Below are 18,913 nucleotides of genomic sequence, written 5' to 3'. Positions count from 1 at the left end.
GGGACCCACCTCCTTTTCCTCAAAATCACCCTCTCCCAACCTTCCAGGAATTTCTGACTTCCAGCCTTGCCTCTCAATCCTTCTTAAAAAATCCTTAATCCTACTCCCAACATCACCACTGCTGAAGCCCAGGCTATCCGTGATCTGAAGGCTGACCGATCCATCGTCATTCTTCCAGCGGACAAGGGTTCCACGACTGTGGTACTTGATCGTCGGGAGTATGTGGCTGAGGGACTGCGTCAGCTTTCAGACAACACTACATACAAAGTTTGCCAAGGTAATCCCATTCCTGATGTCCAGGCGGAGCTTCAAGGAATCCTCAGAACCTTAGGCCCCCTGCAAAACCTTTCACTTGACTCCGTCAACCTCCTGACCCCACCGACACGCCGCACCCCTACCTTCTACCTTCTTCCTAAAATTCACAAACCCAATCAACCCGGCCGCCCCATTGTAGCTGGTTACCAAGCCCCCACAGAACGTATCTCTGCCTACGTAGATCAACACCTTCAACCCATTACATGCAGTCTCCCATCCTTCATCAAAGACACCAACCACTTTTCAAACGCCTGGAATCCTTACCCAATCTGCTACCCCCGGAAACCATCCTTATAACCATTGATGCCACTTCCTTATACACAAATATTCCGCATGTCCAGGGCCTTGCTGCGATGGAGCACTTCCTTTCACGCCGATCATCTGCCACCCTACCTAAAACCTCTTTCCTCATTACCTTAGCCAGTTTCATCCTGACGCACAACTTCTTCACTTTCGAAGGCCAGACATACCAACAATTAAAGGGAACAGCCATGGGTACCAGGATGGCCCCCTCGTACACCAACCTATTTATGGGTCGCTTAGAGGAAGCCCTCTTGGTCACCCAGGCCTGCCAACCCAAAGTTTGGTATACATTTATTGATGACATCTTCATGATCTGGACTCACAGTGAAGAAGAACTCCAGAATTTCCTCTCCAACCTCAACTCCTTTGGTTCCATCAGATTCACCTCATCCTACTCCAAATCCCATGCCACTTTCCTTGACGTGGACCTCCATCTGTCCAATGGCCAGATTCACACGTCCGTCCACATCAAATCCACCAACAAGCAACAGTACCTTCATTATGACAGCTGCCACCCATTCCACATCAAACGGTCACTCCCCTACTGCCTAGGTCTTCGTGGCAAACGAATCTGCTCCAGTCCGGAATCCCTGAACCAATACACCAACAACCTGAAAACAGCTTTCGCATCCCGCAACTACCCTCCCGACCTGGTACAGAAACAAATAACCAGAAACACTTCCTCATCCCCTCAAACCCAGAACCTCCCACAGAAAAACCCCAAAAGTGCCCCACTTGTGACAGGATACTTTCCGGGACTGGATCAGACTCTGAACGTGGCTGTCCAGCAGGGATACAGCTTCCTCAAATCCTGCCCTGAAATGAGATCCATCCTTCATGAAATCCTCCCCACTACACCAAAAGTGTCTTTCCGCCGTCCACCTAACCTTCGCAACCTCTTGGTTCATCCCTATGAAATCCCCAAACCACCTCCCCTACCCTCTGGCTCCTACCCTTGTAACCGCCCCCAGTGTAAAACCTGTCCCATGCACCCTCCCACCACCACCTACTCCAGTCCTGTAACCCAGAAGGTGTACACGATCAAAGGCAGAGCCACATGTGAAAGCACCCACGTGATTTACCAACTGACCTGCCTACACTGTGAAGCTTTCTATGTGGGAATGACCAGCAACAAACTGTCCATTTGCATGAATGGACACAGGCAGACAGTGTTTGTTGGTAATGAGGATCACCCTGTGGCTAAACATGCCTTGGTGCATGGCCAGCACATGTTGGCACAGTGTTACACCATCCGGGTTATCTGGATACTTCCCACTAACACCAACCTGTCAAAACTCCGGAGATGGGAACTTGCCCTTCAGTATATCCTCTCTTCTCGTTACCCGCCAGGCCTCAACCTCCGCTAATTTCAAGTTGCCGCCGCTCATACCTCACCTGTCATTCAACATCTTTGCCTCTGTACTTCCGCCTCGACTGACATCTCTGCCCAAACTCTCTGCCTTTACAAATGTCTGCTTGTGTCTGTGTATGTGCGGATGGATGTGTGTGTGTGTGCGCACGCGCGCGAGTGTATACCTGTCCTTTTTTTCCCCTAAGGTAAGTCCTTCCGCTCCCGGGATTGGAATGACTCCATACCCTCTCCCTTAAAACCCACATCCTTTCGTCTTTCCCTCTCCTTCCCTCTTTCCTGATGAGGCAACAGTTTGTTGCGAAAGCTTGAATTTTGTGTGTATGTTTGTGTGTCTATCGACCTGCCAGCACTTTCATTTGGTAAGTCACATCATCTTTGTTTTTAAATATATTTTTCCCGCGTGGAATGTTTCCCTCTATCATAACTATATATATATATATATATATATATATATATATATATATATATATATATATATATATATATATATATATATATATATATATATATATATATATATATATATATCAATTTTACCATCATCAGAGTTTGAATACACTTTTGTTATTATTTTGTCCTTGCTAAAAGGAATAAAAGTGTGAAGTTTTTGTGTCCCTACAATTTTGCAGCATTTCTCAAATCTCTCCTTAAGTTTCATTTCTTCATTTTTGTGATCTTCTTTAACAGCAAACTTGAAGTTCATTCCTTCTATGTTACCATTGGCAAACATATAAAGTTGTTTTGGTGTCATTATTTGACCACTGTATGGCCGTTGCAGACTTGCTCGAGCTGCAAGTCATTTAACTGCTCCACCAACACCATCACTAGCTCCCTTCCCATGCAAGGTGGCTGAAAAATGCCATTCAGCTTCAGTTTGGAAATCATCTTCATGATGGCACAGATTGATAAAACTTCCTGGCAGATTAAAACTGTGTGCCCGACCGAGACTCGAACTCGGGACCTTTGCCTTTCGCGGGCAAGTGCTCTACCAACTGAGCTACCGAAGCACGACTCACGCCCGGTACTCACAGCTTTACTTCTGCCAGTACCGCGTCTCCTACCTTCCAAACTTTACAGAAGCTCTCCTGCGAAACTTGCAGAACTAGCACTCCTGAAAGAAAGGATATTGCGGAGACATGGCTTAGCCACAGCCTGGGGGATGTTTCCAGAATGAGATTTTCACTCTGCAGCGGAGTGTGCACTGATATGAAACTTCCTGGCAGATTAAAACTGTGTGCCCGACCGAGACTCGAACTCGGGACCTTTGCCTTTCGCGGGCAAGTGCTCTACCAACTGAGCTACCGAAGCACGACTCACGCCCGGTACTCACAGCTTTACTTCTGCCAGTACCGCGTCTCCTACCTTCCAAACTTTACAGAAGCTCTCCTGCGAAACTTGCAGAACTAGCACTCCTGAAAGAAAGGATATTGCGGAGACATGGCTTAGCCACAGCCTGGGGGATGTTTCCAGAATGAGATTTTCACTCTGCAGCGGAGTGTGCGCTGATATGAAACTTCCTGGCAGATTAAAACTGTGTGCCCGACCGAGACTCGAACTCGGGACCTTTGCCTTTCGCGGGCAAGTGCTCTACCAACTGAGCTACCGAAGCACGACTCACGCCCGGTACTCACAGCTTTACTTCTGCCAGTACCGCGTCTCCTACCTTCCAAACTTTACAGAAGCTCTCCTGCGAAACTTGCAGAACTAGCACTCCTGAAAGAAAGGATATTGCGGAGACATGGCTTAGCCACAGCCTGGGGGATGTTTCCAGAATGAGATTTTCACTCTGCAGCGGAGTGTGCGCTGATATGAAACTTCCTGGCAGATTAAAACTGTGTGCCCGACCGAGACTCGAACTCGGGACCTTTGCCTTTCGCGGGCAAGTGCTCTACCAACTGAGCTACCGAAGCACGACTCACGCCCGGTACTCACAGCTTTACTTCTGCCAGTACCGCGTCTCCTACCTTCCAAACTTTACAGAAGCTCTCCTGCGAAACTTGCAGAACTAGCACTCCTGAAAGAAAGGATATTGCGGAGACATGGCTTAGCCACAGCCTGGGGGATGTTTCCAGAATGAGATTTTCACTCTGCAGCGGAGTGTGCGCTGATATGAAACTTCCTGGCAGATTAAAACTGTGTGCCCGACCGAGACTCGAACTCGGGACCTTTGCCTTTCGCGGGCAAGTGCTCTACCAACTGAGCTACCGAAGCACGACTCACGCCCGGTACTCACAGCTTTACTTCTGCCAGTACCGCGTCTCCTACCTTCCAAACTTTACAGAAGCTCTCCTGCGAAACTTGCAGAACTAGCACTCCTGAAAGAAAGGATATTGCGGAGACATGGCTTAGCCACAGCCTGGGGGATGTTTCCAGAATGAGATTTTCACTCTGCAGCGGAGTGTGCGCTGATAACGTAAAGTTTGGAAGGTAGGAGACGCGGTACTGGCAGAAGTAAAGCTGTGAGTACCGGGCGTGAGTCGTGCTTCGGTAGCTCAGTTGGTAGAGCACTTGCCCGCGAAAGGCAAAGGTCCCGAGTTCGAGTCTCGGTCGGGCACACAGTTTTAATCTGCCAGGAAGTTTCATATCAGCGCACACTCCGCTGCAGAGTGAAAATCTCATTCTGGAAACATCCCCCAGGCTGTGGCTAAGCCATGTCTCCGCAATATCCTTTCTTTCAGGAGTGCTAGTTCTGCAAGTTTCGCAGGAGAGCTTCTGTAAAGTTTGGAAGGTAGGAGACGCGGTACTGGCAGAAGTAAAGCTGTGAGTACCGGGCGTGAGTCGTGCTTCGGTAGCTCAGTTGGTAGAGCACTTGCCCGCGAAAGGCAAAGGTCCCGAGTTCGAGTCTCGGTCGGGCACACAGTTTTAATCTGCCAGGAAGTTTCATATCAGCGCACACTCCGCTGCAGAGTGAAAATCTCATTCTGGAAACATCCCCCAGGCTGTGGCTAAGCCATGTCTCCGCAATATCCTTTCTTTCAGGAGTGCTAGTTCTGCAAGTTTCGCAGGAGAGCTTCTGTAAAGTTTGGAAGGTAGGAGACGCGGTACTGGCAGAAGTAAAGCTGTGAGTACCGGGCGTGAGTCGTGCTTCGGTAGCTCAGTTGGTAGAGCACTTGCCCGCGAAAGGCAAAGGTCCCGAGTTCGAGTCTCGGTCGGGCACACAGTTTTAATCTGCCAGGAAGTTTCATATCAGCGCACACTCCGCTGCAGAGTGAAAATCTCATTCTGGAAACATCCCCCAGGCTGTGGCTAAGCCATGTCTCCGCAATATCCTTTCTTTCAGGAGTGCTAGTTCTGCAAGTTTCGCAGGAGAGCTTCTGTAAAGTTTGGAAGGTAGGAGACGCGGTACTGGCAGAAGTAAAGCTGTGAGTACCGGGCGTGAGTCGTGCTTCGGTAGCTCAGTTGGTAGAGCACTTGCCCGCGAAAGGCAAAGGTCCCGAGTTCGAGTCTCGGTCGGGCACACAGTTTTAATCTGCCAGGAAGTTTCATATCAGCGCACACTCCGCTGCAGAGTGAAAATCTCATTCTGGAAACATCCCCCAGGCTGTGGCTAAGCCATGTCTCCGCAATATCCTTTCTTTCAGGAGTGCTAGTTCTGCAAGTTTCGCAGGAGAGCTTCTGTAAAGTTTGGAAGGTAGGAGACGCGGTACTGGCAGAAGTAAAGCTGTGAGTACCGGGCGTGAGTCGTGCTTCGGTAGCTCAGTTGGTAGAGCACTTGCCCGCGAAAGGCAAAGGTCCCGAGTTCGAGTCTCGGTCGGGCACACAGTTTTAATCTGCCAGGAAGTTTCATATCAGCGCACACTCCGCTGCAGAGTGAAAATCTCATTCTGCAGATTGATAAAGTTCTTCCTGTTTTTAGAATGAGCTGCTGCTCCATCAGAGAAATAATATATTTCTCTTAGTTTTCTACCGAATTTAACAATCAGGAAGTCCGTCAAGTACGATAGGAACAAATGCACAGCAACAGTCTCATGTGTTAGGCATTCTGATATAATTACACGATTTGTGTGCTCGAGTTTGTTCCCATCCTTGTAATAAGCAACAATGGGATGAATCGTTGCTTGCATGTTTGTCCAGTGATAGCCTTGAACTTCGTCCTGGATTACAAAGGAGTAATTCTCAGAAAAGTCACAGATCGCTACGACTTCGCCTTCTTTAAGTTCATTTCTCAGTCTCTTTTGGAAAGTTGATTGTTGACTAGCAACAAATGAATGTCGTGTAAGCGATTTTAATTTATCAAAAAAACAATCAATAAAGTTGTCACGTGATTTTATGATTGTTTCTAGAGACGTGTGATCAACGGAAACCCATTGCTGGTAAGCTATATTATCAATATCATTAATATTCAACAAATCTTGTAGATATGTCTTAAATGTTTCTGGGCCAGGGCAGAATTTACATTCACAAAAATGACAAGCAGGTAATGACGGATTACATATAACTCTTGCAATGCAGTCTTTGTAAGTTTTTATTGGATTATCTTCATCCTTTGTCAGCTGAGGAATGTTACATCCAGTCAGCATGAGTTTGAAGTTTTGATGGGTAGTACACACACAGAGACACTACGTGTACCACTACATCCAGCTAAAACAAAATTTTTGGGACGTAGATCTGCAAACTTCGAAAATCCAATGTGGAGCTCTGGATGGTTGTCTTGAAAGTTCACGTAAATTACTTAAAACTAGCCGTTTTTGTACTTGCAGTTTTTCTCTGTTATCTCTCACAAGCACAAAATCTTTTTTCCCAGGCATTGCCCTGCTTATCTCATCAGAACAATAGAAGTTTCTAACAAAAGCAGCAGTTGTTTGATCAAGAGTCTTGCCAGGTTTTGGGTTTGGTGAAGACAAAATTCCCTTGGCCTTCATCAAATCTTTTACTCTTCGAGCCATGTAATTTGTTACATTAAATTCATTTTGAAGCTTCTCAACACTCAAGCTTTTAGGTAAAATGGTAAGAATTTCCATCTGTTTACTTTGAGATTTACATGTACGAAATTTATCTTTTAGCTGACTGGTCATCTCAGATTCTGCATGATCATGTACCTCTTCCTCTTTTTTGGAAGGAAGCAGCAATACCTTTGTTGGAATTGTTGAAGTTAATTTAATTAGTTTTTCCTTAGGATATTTTGCTTCACACAGTTGTTTCTTCTTAATTGGCAATTCACCAACAGACTGCAAAGAAGCATTCAACCTTTCCAAGGCCTCACTTGCTGCAATGTCTTGTACGTCACTATCACATAAAACCTTTTCACTTTCTTGTTTCACCCCAGAATACAGTAGATCATCATCATTTTCTGAGCTAGACGTATCACAAATTTCTACTCGTGCAATTTTTTTACAGCAGTTGTCACACACTTTTTGATTTAAAGTTAAGAAAGGTTTTCTTGCTATCATCCATTGTGAAACAGGCCGTAAGTTTTTCTTGTGGCCCTTTTCATTAAATGGATTACAGCACAAAGCTGAAATTTTAGGCATTTTATACTTCTCAAGTGAACAAACTAATTTAAAAACATGTTTTTGAAGTTGAATGCCCCAGCTTTCTATATTCAATACTACAGAATATTACTTCTCTATTATTTCACTTCCTGTAAAAAAAAAAAAAAAAAAAAAAAAAAATTATGTTAATAGTATGCAAACATTAACTGGTTGTAGGCATACAAACTTACAGACTCTTGTGAGATTTGTACAAAAGTACCAATAAGCTAGATTCAAAACACATTTCAGAGTTAATCACATAATTTCACTACACCTGCCTCACAACAAAAGAATGTGTGGGTCACTTTCAACAATAGGTGAAAGTTGCTGACCATATTAACCAGAAATAAAATACTGAATAGATTGCAGATAGTAACACCAAAGAATAATTTTACATATAATCTTTAAAATGAGAGATAGCTTCTTTTTCTTCCCCCGTGGTTTTACAGCTATTAATAAATAGTTAGCACTAAAGTTTAATAAGCAGTTATTCGTTTCAAAAGTACAATTTGTGGATCATGTAACAAAATCTAACACTGTAATATTGTCATGTGTAGCCAAATAATAGATATTCACTAATCTGACCGTGATTTTGGAGAATCATGGTACACATAGAATTGCTTTTGATAGTGATCCCATGCTCATCCCAAGTTGAAACTTTCAGAATATGTAGATGTAAAGTGTATCTTTCACATATTTTTTTTTGAGAATTTTAAAAATACAGTTTTTCAAAATTCGATAATTTCATCAATGTTGTTTTTATAAACAATGTGTGTATATATATTAAACTAATGATGTTTGGTATCATATAAAATCTCTTTAAAAGAGCTTTCCAATGAAGTAAATTTTATGGTTCTAGCTTAATTAGAACTAGAGTTATAAAGAAAACAACATTGTTCCACGAGTCAAAAATTTGTCATTTTTTCAATATTTGAAAGTCCATTACTCGGTAACTTTTTCTCAGAAAAATGTGAAAAAATTAATTTGTGGTGCTATTTATGAGTACTATAGGCATACTTAATTTCATTTAAATCCAAGAGGGTAAGGTTGAAAATGACAGTTTCATTTGTTGATTTGATGTGGAATGACCCCAAAACGACATTTGAAAGTGCATGGATTTCTATAATATATCAATAATTAGGCTTCTACTACACAGTTATTCATGTAGCAAGCTTTGGAATCACTTTATATTGTTTCTTAAGAAACAATTTTTGCTTCACCAGCATGATTTTTTACTAAATGGAGTTATGCAGTATTTATTGCCAACTATCAATATGGAAACACCATGAAAAATACATGCTTGAACTGCAGTGCAGATGCTAGCCAAGCCTGTAGATGGCACTGTTGTACTTAGTCATTAATCGCACCCGTGAAATGCCCTCAATATGTTGTAAGTATTAGATGTGGTCAGAACAGTGTTTGGTGTGGCTGTGGGTGCATTATGTCAATGCTCATGTGGTGGGTGCTTCCATATTCAAGGGAGCCAAAGCGTTTGGGATTTCAAAGGGAACTGTAGTGGCGATTTATAATGTATATAGAGAAATCTGAAAGATTTCATCCACTCTGTCAAAATGTTGACAAAAGTATGTGTTGAGTGAAAACAGTCATTAAAGGGGATTGTGACAAATAAGGGGAAGTCACTCATGAACATTATCAGCACCAAAACAGCATGAATATCAAGCTTCATACGCTGGGAATGGTAGGGCAAGCTGGAATTCCAGAGCCATTTATCTGTGATGCACATGCCAATAACAGAACAGCGTGGTGCTGAAGCCATAAAACCAGGACTATGATGTAATCAAGGAATATAATTTGGCTGGATGATACTTTTTTCACATTGTTTCCACCATTGGGCAGCCAGATCATGGTATTCCACAGTTACTCTGCAATACTGCCAAGGATTATGTCAGCAGTTTGGCTGACCGGATCTGGCCCATGGTACAATGTTCTCCAATGGTGATGCTGTTTTCAAAGACAACAGGTTCCCTGTCCACACATCTCTCATCACCCAGGACTTGTTCTGTGAGCACAACCATGCCGTGTCTCTCCTGGCCACCAGTCACTAGACCTCAATATTATTGAGCCTCTGTGGTTTACTCTGGAGAGAAGGGTGCATAATTGTTAACCACCTCGATCAGCATTACCTGAGGTTGTCACTATTTTGCAGGAAGAATGGTGCAAGTCATACAAGACCTGTATTTATCCATTCCAAGACAACTGGAATCTTGGAATGCCAATAGTTTTCCTACGCTAGACATGGTAATGCGTTTTTCATATCTCCATAATTTTCTCCACAAACCGACCCCCCCCCCTTTTATGCCTACACACAATATCTACAGCATTTTTCTAATGGTACAAATGTTGCTGATAAAATTTATTTTGTTTTTACTTGTGGCCAGCATTCAAAAAATGTGGCACATTTCTTCCAAAATACAATCACACTTAAATTCTTTAAGTGAAACATACTGCAACTTTCATCTGAGATGTGAACTGCATGGACTGTTTTATACATCACTAATCACACATTACAATATTGTAAATTTTCTTAATGAGGTCATTTATGGTTGATGTTCTGAGATGTACTTCAGAAGGATAACTAAGCCACATTTGAATCAAGTTCCCTGTTTTAAGAACTGAAAATGAAGGAGCACGTTTCACACAGTCTGTTCTCCAATTTTATAATATCAATGCTAACTTGTGTCAGACAAAAAATGTCACCTTGCCCACTCACGACTTTACCATACAATTCTAGAATCTGCCTCCTTGAACATCACACTGAATCACATGTAGAGTAAAGAGTAACTTAATCCCAATCCCTTGGAAATAATCCTCACAGGTATTCTCATTTGTGCAATCAACATAATTTTGTTATTGTACATTAAGTACCATAACATCTGCAACTCTTGCTGTATCAGTACCGAAAGCTTGTTAAAATCCAATCTCCATTGCATTGCACATCTACAATTTTTGTATGTTAGCCTCTTTCTCAAAATACTGTACTCATACAGCTCTATGCTTTTCTATGGGTCTCACTTTCTTACCCAAGAAGCTTAAAAGTACACTTTTTGTGAAAGCAAATATTGCCCCACTTCTAATTAAGGCTGTTCTGAAAGGATTTATACTTCTAGTCCTATGACGAATTGTGAAATTGTCCTTACCTGATGCAATGGCTGGTGCATTAGAGTAGTTGAGTGATGTTGCTGATGTGGTGGTATAGCAGGAATAAACAGATGAGGTGTGTACGCTCCACTAGGAGCTATTGGTGTGCTCTGACTGCCAGGCAAGTTGAATGGCGGTGGTGTACCAGAATGGAATCCTTGTTTATCATATGACTACAAAACAAAAATCAGATCATCAAACCAACTGACACACTGGTTTTTAAAAGAGTAAAGGAATTTTTTTTATTTCATACAAAAAAATAAAAACTTGTCTTTGACTTACATTAACTTTCCCTATAGCAACATGTGATTTGCCATACATTGTTGCACTCAGATCTGCACCAGAGGACCCTGTTGAACCAGTGTTTGCACCCACTCCAGTCTTACTCTGTGACTGACTACCAGCAACATAGCCAGTTTTACTATAGTCTTGATTCTGCGTCAACCCATCATAGCCAGATGCATAACCAGACCCGTATGTACCAGGCTTAGGATACTGTGATGTCGTCGTCGTACCATGTGCATTTGTGGCAGGTGGCATCTGTTCAAGCACAATGAAAGCAAAAAGTGTCACAATGTGTTTCAACTTTTCAAGAATGTTTCAGAACATTGGTAGATGACAGAAAATTACCAGACAGTGTCCACGAACATACAATATTAAAGTGTGTTTAATGACAGTATAATAATAAACCACAATCTTAAAAATGAAAATGAGTGAATAAAAGTCACAAGAGTGCTAAAGGAAGATGCTCAGAACTGTGTTCAAATCACGCATGCAACACTATGGAGACATTTTCCTTAAATAATTTATTAATCATGTATGGAATATTACTAACGATGGCCTGAGACTGTACTAGGTAGCAAGCCTGCTAGGTTTTCAAATTAACTATTCCACTATCATAAAGAAACTTGATTTTTACAGAGGTCTTCTGACAAGTCACATTAACTACTTTTATCTTTAGTTTGCAACTATCATCAACTGCATAAATTTCCGTCATCTGCAATACTGAATGAAGCAGTTATCCAGAACCAAAACTAAAGTTTACAACGAAGGATCACACCAGGAAAAAGCAGACATTCACTTTGCAGATCAGTTTGTTCTACAAATTTCATTGTGCCACAATAAAACTCACAAGCTCAAAATTTACTTTATTTATTGTAACTGTATCAGTGTTTCTCTTTCCTGTATTCTATACAATGTTTAAAAAATTAGGAACAGAAATAATAATACAGACCTGATATATGGCAGGAGTCCCGTACTGGAAGCTGCCAGGCATCATGCCACCACCATAGAAGTATGCATAACCAGGAGGCAGGGCAGATGGGTTTAACATCGGCTGCTGATGTGCCTGTGTTGCATTCTGCAAAATTAGTAACTCAAAATTGCCTATTTCACACGTTACGACACGTCAATTCACACAAATATTAGGAAATTTATTTTGATAAACATGGCAGTTTTCCAGGATAATATAAGTTTAATAATTCTTTAATGTGTTCATCACTGTACTTAAGTTACATTTAAATAGGAACCAAATAATTGCTTAACCAATATTTAGGACGATAATTTAATTTCTCCAAATTAAAAAGGAGTATCTATGGACTACAATATCAATAAAAAGAGAGAACCAAAACACTGTACACAAAAGGGAAAAAAGACATAATTGTAGCAGAAGTGCCTAGTCACTAATGGCATACTTACGAGACACATAACATGTGCATTTATGAATGAACAATACTGTTGTGAAGTGTGATAAAACTGCCTTTCAATTATACAAAAAGAAGCACACACAACCATAAAAAGCAAGCAACAAGTTAATAAAAGGAATACAATGGTGTATGAAATTTTTCTTGCTGGTACTTTTCTCAAAAACATTAATTATTTAGGGTCTCTGAAATAAATCTAATGAACCATCCCCCTAAATTTGTTAATAGTAAAGTATTGATACAGAACACAAACACTTAATAAAAATTTCATTCTTCCCAGAAACAAGACCATCACTTCTCCCCACTCCAAGGTAAGCTGCAAAGTGTAGTACGTAAAAAAAATTACACAATGAGACAAGTACACCATCAAATCTGCATAGTGATTAGTTCTCCACCTTGAAAAGTAAAACTTGAACCACAGAGTAATGTAATACATGGAACCAAATCAGTGTTTCATCTTAAATGTGGATGCACATGCAATAACCAAAATATATTCTGTCCAAACTGTAACTTACTAACTTGCATTTCTCCACTTGCTCCTCTAGTGAAGGAACATATATACCAGTGTTCTACAAACAATGTGAAAATGCAGGAAGTTGTATAATGCATGCAAGTAGTAACACAAACTAAGCTAGTCATACTAGGATGAACTTGCATATGAAATAGCATTAGGAGAATTGGTTTGTTGTTAAGTGAAGCACAAAAGGATGCACAGCAACATATCATCAATACTCCGGCCAAGGCAAAGTGAATGACAAGTCTGGGAAATCAGTTACTGTGATAATGTTGCAAAAGTGAGTGAACGTACGTGTGTGTGTGTGTGTGTGTGTGTGTGTGTGTGTGTGTGTGTGTGTGTGTGTGTGTGTGTGTGGTGAGGGGGGGGGGGGGGGGGTGTTCTTGTGAAAAAACAAGGACTATGCAGAGCTGCACAGCTTTTACAAAGCCTTCATTGCTTAATGAATTAATTACTTCTACGTAATGCTATTCGTAAGTGCTTACTTCAACAAAGTCATTAATGGATTCAAAGTTTGTGGTTGTTACATTAGTCAGGCAAAGTGAAAAAGCAATCAAAAAACCATCACAAAATGACCTTTGAGACAATTTTTGTTGTAACATAGATAAGAGAAATTGAACTGGAAGGGAAGTAACAAGTTAGGCAACTCTCATGGTGCCATTTGTTGTGTGCACTGAAAAGTATCAATTTGAGACAAAGTTGTTTACAAAAATCTTAGGTGATTATTCCCTTATATTGTGTGTGAGAGTACCTACATATATTACTCTTCACGAATGGCATACTGCGAGCCTTCTCCCACTGAGTGGTTTGGCAAATATATAGCACATGGATCCAAAATAGATTACACATTAGATTGTAGCTCATCATGACTCATTCTTATCTAAATATTCCCAATAACTGTTAACTGCACACGCAATCTTCCTGTGCCCAAATCCTAAAGCCGGAAGTGTGTACTGCACAGTTACTTTTAACTCTGATGTATCTATAATTTTAAAGCATTGATTGCCAAATAGGGTTTGTCATATATTCTTGAGTTCTACACACAGCGTTTCTCATTTGTAGGGTATTAACTGTCATGAAATGAGACACTGTGCATTCTCAGTCTAAAGTACCAACAAGCTTGAAACACAAAAGGAAACCTTATCGATCTAATTTATAATGAAACTATTAGTTATTAAATGTTTTCTAAAGCTCCTCATTATTTCATTCTGGATTGTGAAGCTGGATAGTACATTTTCAAAACAAGATGACAGCAACTTTTAAGTGGGAGAATGAGTAAACAGTTGCAAATAGCACACAGTTTGTATAAACCTCCGGTGTTTTGATTTTGTCATAAACAACTACAAAGTAATTTGGTCCATGCCGGAAGTAACTTTCATATCTGGTGTACCAGACTTTACCTACAAAACCTCCAAATTTTCACTACAACCTTTACTGTTCTATTGCACAGAAAGCCAAACAGACTGAGCACAAGCTATAAAAACCATATCAAGTTAACTACTAGTGTTTTCTTGAAACATAACAGCATAAAACAATTAAGGAGGTATTATTTTGCTGCTTACCTGCTGTGAAAGTGTTGAAGGTACAGGTGACGCATTGTTGTCACCTCGTGTGTACCTGCCATCTGACATTGAATACGCTACACTAGCAAGGCCACCTTCCCTCCCCGTAGAGAGGCTCGTCGGCGCCTGGAAGCTCATGTCATAATAGCCAGGGGCCTATAAAAAGTACACCTTTATTTACACACAGTCTCCTTCCAAAATGTCTACACGAAGGAACATTAAAACGTGAAAACTACAAACATCTGGAAAGTGAGGGGGAGGGAGAAATATTTCTCCCACCAGTGCACAGAAGATTGGCACAAATTTATGGAAATGACCTACAAATATCTGAAATCAAATGGACATAAAATCTGGAAAGTATTAAAGGGATCATATTATCCTGTACTAAATTATGTGGCAATATTTGAACCGATATCAGCTTGTTGAGTTTATTTCCAAAATATTCTCTTCTTGTTTTCACAATTTACAACTATAAATCTTTCATTGTCTGGTCATTCTACAATTTTAATGTGAAAAACACTGTTTAATATGCAAGGTAAATTAAGTTAAGTAGTTTCTATTTATGTTGCCGAGTTACCTTGTCAATTTCTTACAAAAACAAATGGTACTGATAAAAAAAATGAAATAAGTGAACAGCATTGTCATCATTGTGTTGGATAAAGAATGAGCTTGTTGGAATGGAACAACTGTGCAATTGTGACAACAAAACTTACAAGCAAAATTTGAAGTTTCAAGTTATGTAACAACCCTGAATGTATATTAAAGGAAATAATATGAAGTGGAAGATGCATAGTGATGAACTTCAGGTTTTGATGTCTTGAGAATGTCAGCATTTTATGATATGCAAAATGCTTGGCTTTACCCTAGTTGTTGCTTTTTTATCAGCAGACATACAGATGATTTACACCAGTGGTCATCTAACTTTGGTCCACAGGCCGCATATGGCACAAACCAAGTATTTTTGGTTCTCAGCTATACTTTATACTGTAATAATGTTCACCTAACAGCCATCGGTTGAATCCAAAAACTCGAACTTGTGTTGAGGGCTTCCAAAGAGTTAACCTTTATGCTCAGTTGTTGTTGTTGTGGTCTTCAGTCCTGAGACTGGTTTGATGCAGCTCTCCATGCTACTCTATCCTGTGCAAGCTTCTTCATCTCCCAGTACCTACTGCAGCCTACATCCTTCTGAATCTGCTTAGTGTATCCACCTCTTGGTCTCCCTCTATGATTTTTACCCTCCACGCTGCCCTCCAACGCTAAATTTGTGATCCCTTGATGCCTCAAAACATGTCCTACCATCCCTTCTTCTAGTCAAGTTGTACCACAAACTCCTCTTCTCCCCAATTCTATTCAATACCTCCTCATTAGTTATGTGATCTACCCATCTAATCTTCAGCATTCTTCTGTAGCACCACATTTCGAAAGCTTCTACTCTCTTCTTGCCTAAACTATTTATCGTCCATGTTTCACTTCCATACATGGCTACACTCCATACAAATACTTTCAGAAACGACTTCCTGACACTCGATGTTAACAAATTTCTCTTCTTCAGAAACGCTTTCCTTCCCATTGCCAGTCTACATTTTATATCCTCTCTACTTTAACCATCATCAGTTATTTTGCTCCCCAAATAGCAAAACTCCTTTACTACTTTAAGTGTCTCATTTCCTAATCTAATTCCCTCAGCATCACCTGACTTAATTCGAATACATTCCATTATCCTCGTTTTGTTTTTGTTGATGTTCAGTAACAAATAAAAATACTTGCAGAAATAGTGATATTTTAATATGTACTTTATAAAATTAAGGTTGAGGATGTGTGAGGGGAAATATTTTATTGTTTGACTGAGTCACTCAAATGAGTACAGTACAACTGACATTTGGCTGAAACTGGCCAATTTGGTTGTGGTGACACATGCACCTGTAGCATGACTTGACGTCTAGGTTATGTTGAAGTGCAGCAGTTTGGTTGTAATTTGGCAAAGCAGACAAATGTAAATACCAAATAAAGGTTGTGGTAATTGACTGACATGTATGGTAGCCTAATATTTACATTTGCATCACAGTACTTACTTGTGGCAAGGAACATAAAATTAAATCAAGGTGGTGATAATCCAACAAAATGAGTAGAAGATAAATGACATTTGTGACTGTTGCATACCACAAAGTGCCTTTAAATGTAAATACAGTTACTGTTATTGATCAATTAATCATCTGCTCACAGAGAAAACACAACATTTCGTCACACAACTACAGTATCACGACTTTGGGGTTGCTGAAGGTGGCAGCAGTGTGAAACCCTTAACATAGCTGGTATATTGGGAACCAATAACATACTAATTTATCTAAGTTATCAACTGATACCAAGGTTGCTACCTACGTGGCCTGAGGCGCTGACACTCGTCAGTATTGGCTCTCAAGCAAAAATGTTTGACGACCACTGTTTTACACTGTCAAGAAAAATATATCTATTGCACTGTGTTTTGTGTTAGCCTGAAGCAATAAAAAGAAACAATTTTTGAAAAACACATTCTCTTGTGTAAAATCTTGGTTAAATAGAAGAAAAAAAACCTAATTTTCTCTCTTATATTAAAAAAAAAAAGATTCTTAAGGAATGGAGAAACAAAGTGTGTCCTTGTGAAGCAGCTACACCTTTGCATAATTGGATGTTCTGTAACATATTTGTGAAAGGTCACACTGAATGAGATGTCAAGACAATTATCATAGTTCTTTTGCTATTTAAACAGCTGCTCCCTTTATTTAGTGTAGAGTATGTGTGGCATGAAAATAGTTCTTTCTCTCTTTCATTGTTTCATGTATTACAGTTCCCATCAGAAATTCTGTACGTGTACCTCCGGGAAGGAAATCTGTTTAGACCAATTGTAGCTGAAGAAAATCAATTTTTGTCCTCATGGGTTAGATAAAGCTGAGGAAAATATTAATTCAATAGTAGTAATCTGCGAGTGTTTGTTGCAAAGTTCAAAGTTAGTCTTAGTTAACAACAGCAATAAAGCTCAAAGGATTAGGCATAGGAAACCTGGAGAAGCCTGATGGTAACAGCTATAAAATTATCAGTTAAAAAAAGTAAAGACACAAAAGAAGAAAACTAATAGACATGTCTATTGCCAAGATAAGTACAATTTTACTGCACACAAAACACTATTCATTCTATGAGTATCAATACACGCCGGTCAATAAATAATACTGAGACAGTAAACGGTGGGTACAGTGGAGGGAGGAGGGAGGAAGGAGTCAGAACTAATTGATGATACTGCCACAAGGAGAAGGCAAAAGCACTACTTCTAGCTTACCTGTAAATGTATGTGTACCCTAACACCAAGACTTCTGTTTGATGCATTATGGTCTTCAGTGTAGCCTTATGTATCCACCTTCTGGATATTTTCTGTTGTCTACCCACCTTCAGTTAGGTCATTGTTTCAATCTTTTCTTATCTTGGAATCCAAGGAAGAACTTCCTTGATTCACCTACTGCCCATTCCACCAGGCTAAATGCTGTCCAACACCCCCTCCCCCCAAAAAAATTCTTTGCTGTTACAATCACATCTTTAACCGAAGTCAGTTCCTTGAACCATTTGCTTGTTTTCCTGGCCCTCTTTCAAAATTTCCCAACATTCATTATTCTACTCCTTGCTGAACAACCCTCATGTTTTGAAAGTTATGCACATTAAAAATGTATGTCTCACTGCCACAACTTTTCAGACACACCAAAATCTTGGACCTGAAAATTCTACATAGTTTACTAAAAAAATAACCCAGAAATTTCTATTCTTCTGTTTATTTCTTTTTATGTTCATGCAGCAGCCAAATTCAACTAAAAACAAAAACTTATCACGGACAATTTCCTTTTCATTATTATTACAGTTGATTCACAGTCCAGCTTTCAAAATAACTATATTAAGTTCACCCATTTGTTGCTGAGGTGAATAACTAATAAGTGATGCAGACTATACTTCTTGCTGTATGAACATTAATATTTCATCCCATTCATTTCAGAAGTATGTGGGAAATGCTTTTACAATTCTGTGGGAGCTCCAATATGCATAATTTTATCTGCTCATCGTTTGGGATAGATACATATGGGAATATTAGTAGTTTGTCGAAAGGTGATTATTGAAATTTTCTAAGACTGGTCTTGTGAGATGTATTGCACCTTTCTTGGGATGTTTGCCAGTTAAGATTTTTTAAACATTTTTGTACAGAAGCATAGGTCATCCTCATGTTTCATATGCCAAACTGCAGTTTCTTAGTGTCCTAACAACGAATCAGAATATTTTCAAAGTTGTCTCAAACCCAGTTAGATATCTAATAGGAATGAATCTTGTTTAGGAAGTGTTGATGTGACAGTGAATTAAACACCTTTCAAAATTCTAGGCATTTTGTATCAAACTGGCACTGATGACATAGTGTGTGAAGAACGAGATACAAGTTTTGTATAAGTGAAATTTTCGGTAGCCATGATGATTTGTACGGAGAAGTTTAAATCATCTTTTCTCTT

General features: G+C 40.1%; 1 protein-coding gene across 5 annotated transcripts in view; it reads right to left on the bottom strand.

Annotated features, from left to right (window-relative positions):
- Positions 1-18,913, bottom strand: part of LOC124612307 (protein lingerer) — a 125,551-nt gene that overhangs the window by 29,772 nt on the left and 76,866 nt on the right. For 2 of the 5 annotated variants that reach the window (XM_047140423.1, XM_047140425.1), the window contains exons 16-19: positions 14,400-14,555; positions 11,855-11,980; positions 10,903-11,160; positions 10,620-10,793 (exon numbers count right to left, since the gene is read on the bottom strand). In XM_047140423.1, coding sequence (XP_046996379.1) covers positions 10,620-10,793; positions 10,903-11,160; positions 11,855-11,980; positions 14,400-14,555 — 714 coding nt within the window. The remainder of the gene's footprint in view (positions 1-10,619; positions 10,794-10,902; positions 11,161-11,854; positions 11,981-14,399; positions 14,556-18,913) is intronic. The other 3 variants (XM_047140424.1, XM_047140426.1, XM_047140427.1) reach the window with 3 other exon arrangements.

This window comes from Schistocerca americana, chromosome 4, assembly GCF_021461395.2.
Source record: "Schistocerca americana isolate TAMUIC-IGC-003095 chromosome 4, iqSchAmer2.1, whole genome shotgun sequence".
In the NCBI taxonomy this organism is placed as follows: Eukaryota; Metazoa; Arthropoda; class Insecta; order Orthoptera; family Acrididae; genus Schistocerca; species Schistocerca americana.
This window is presented reverse-complemented; position numbering and strand designations above follow the sequence as displayed.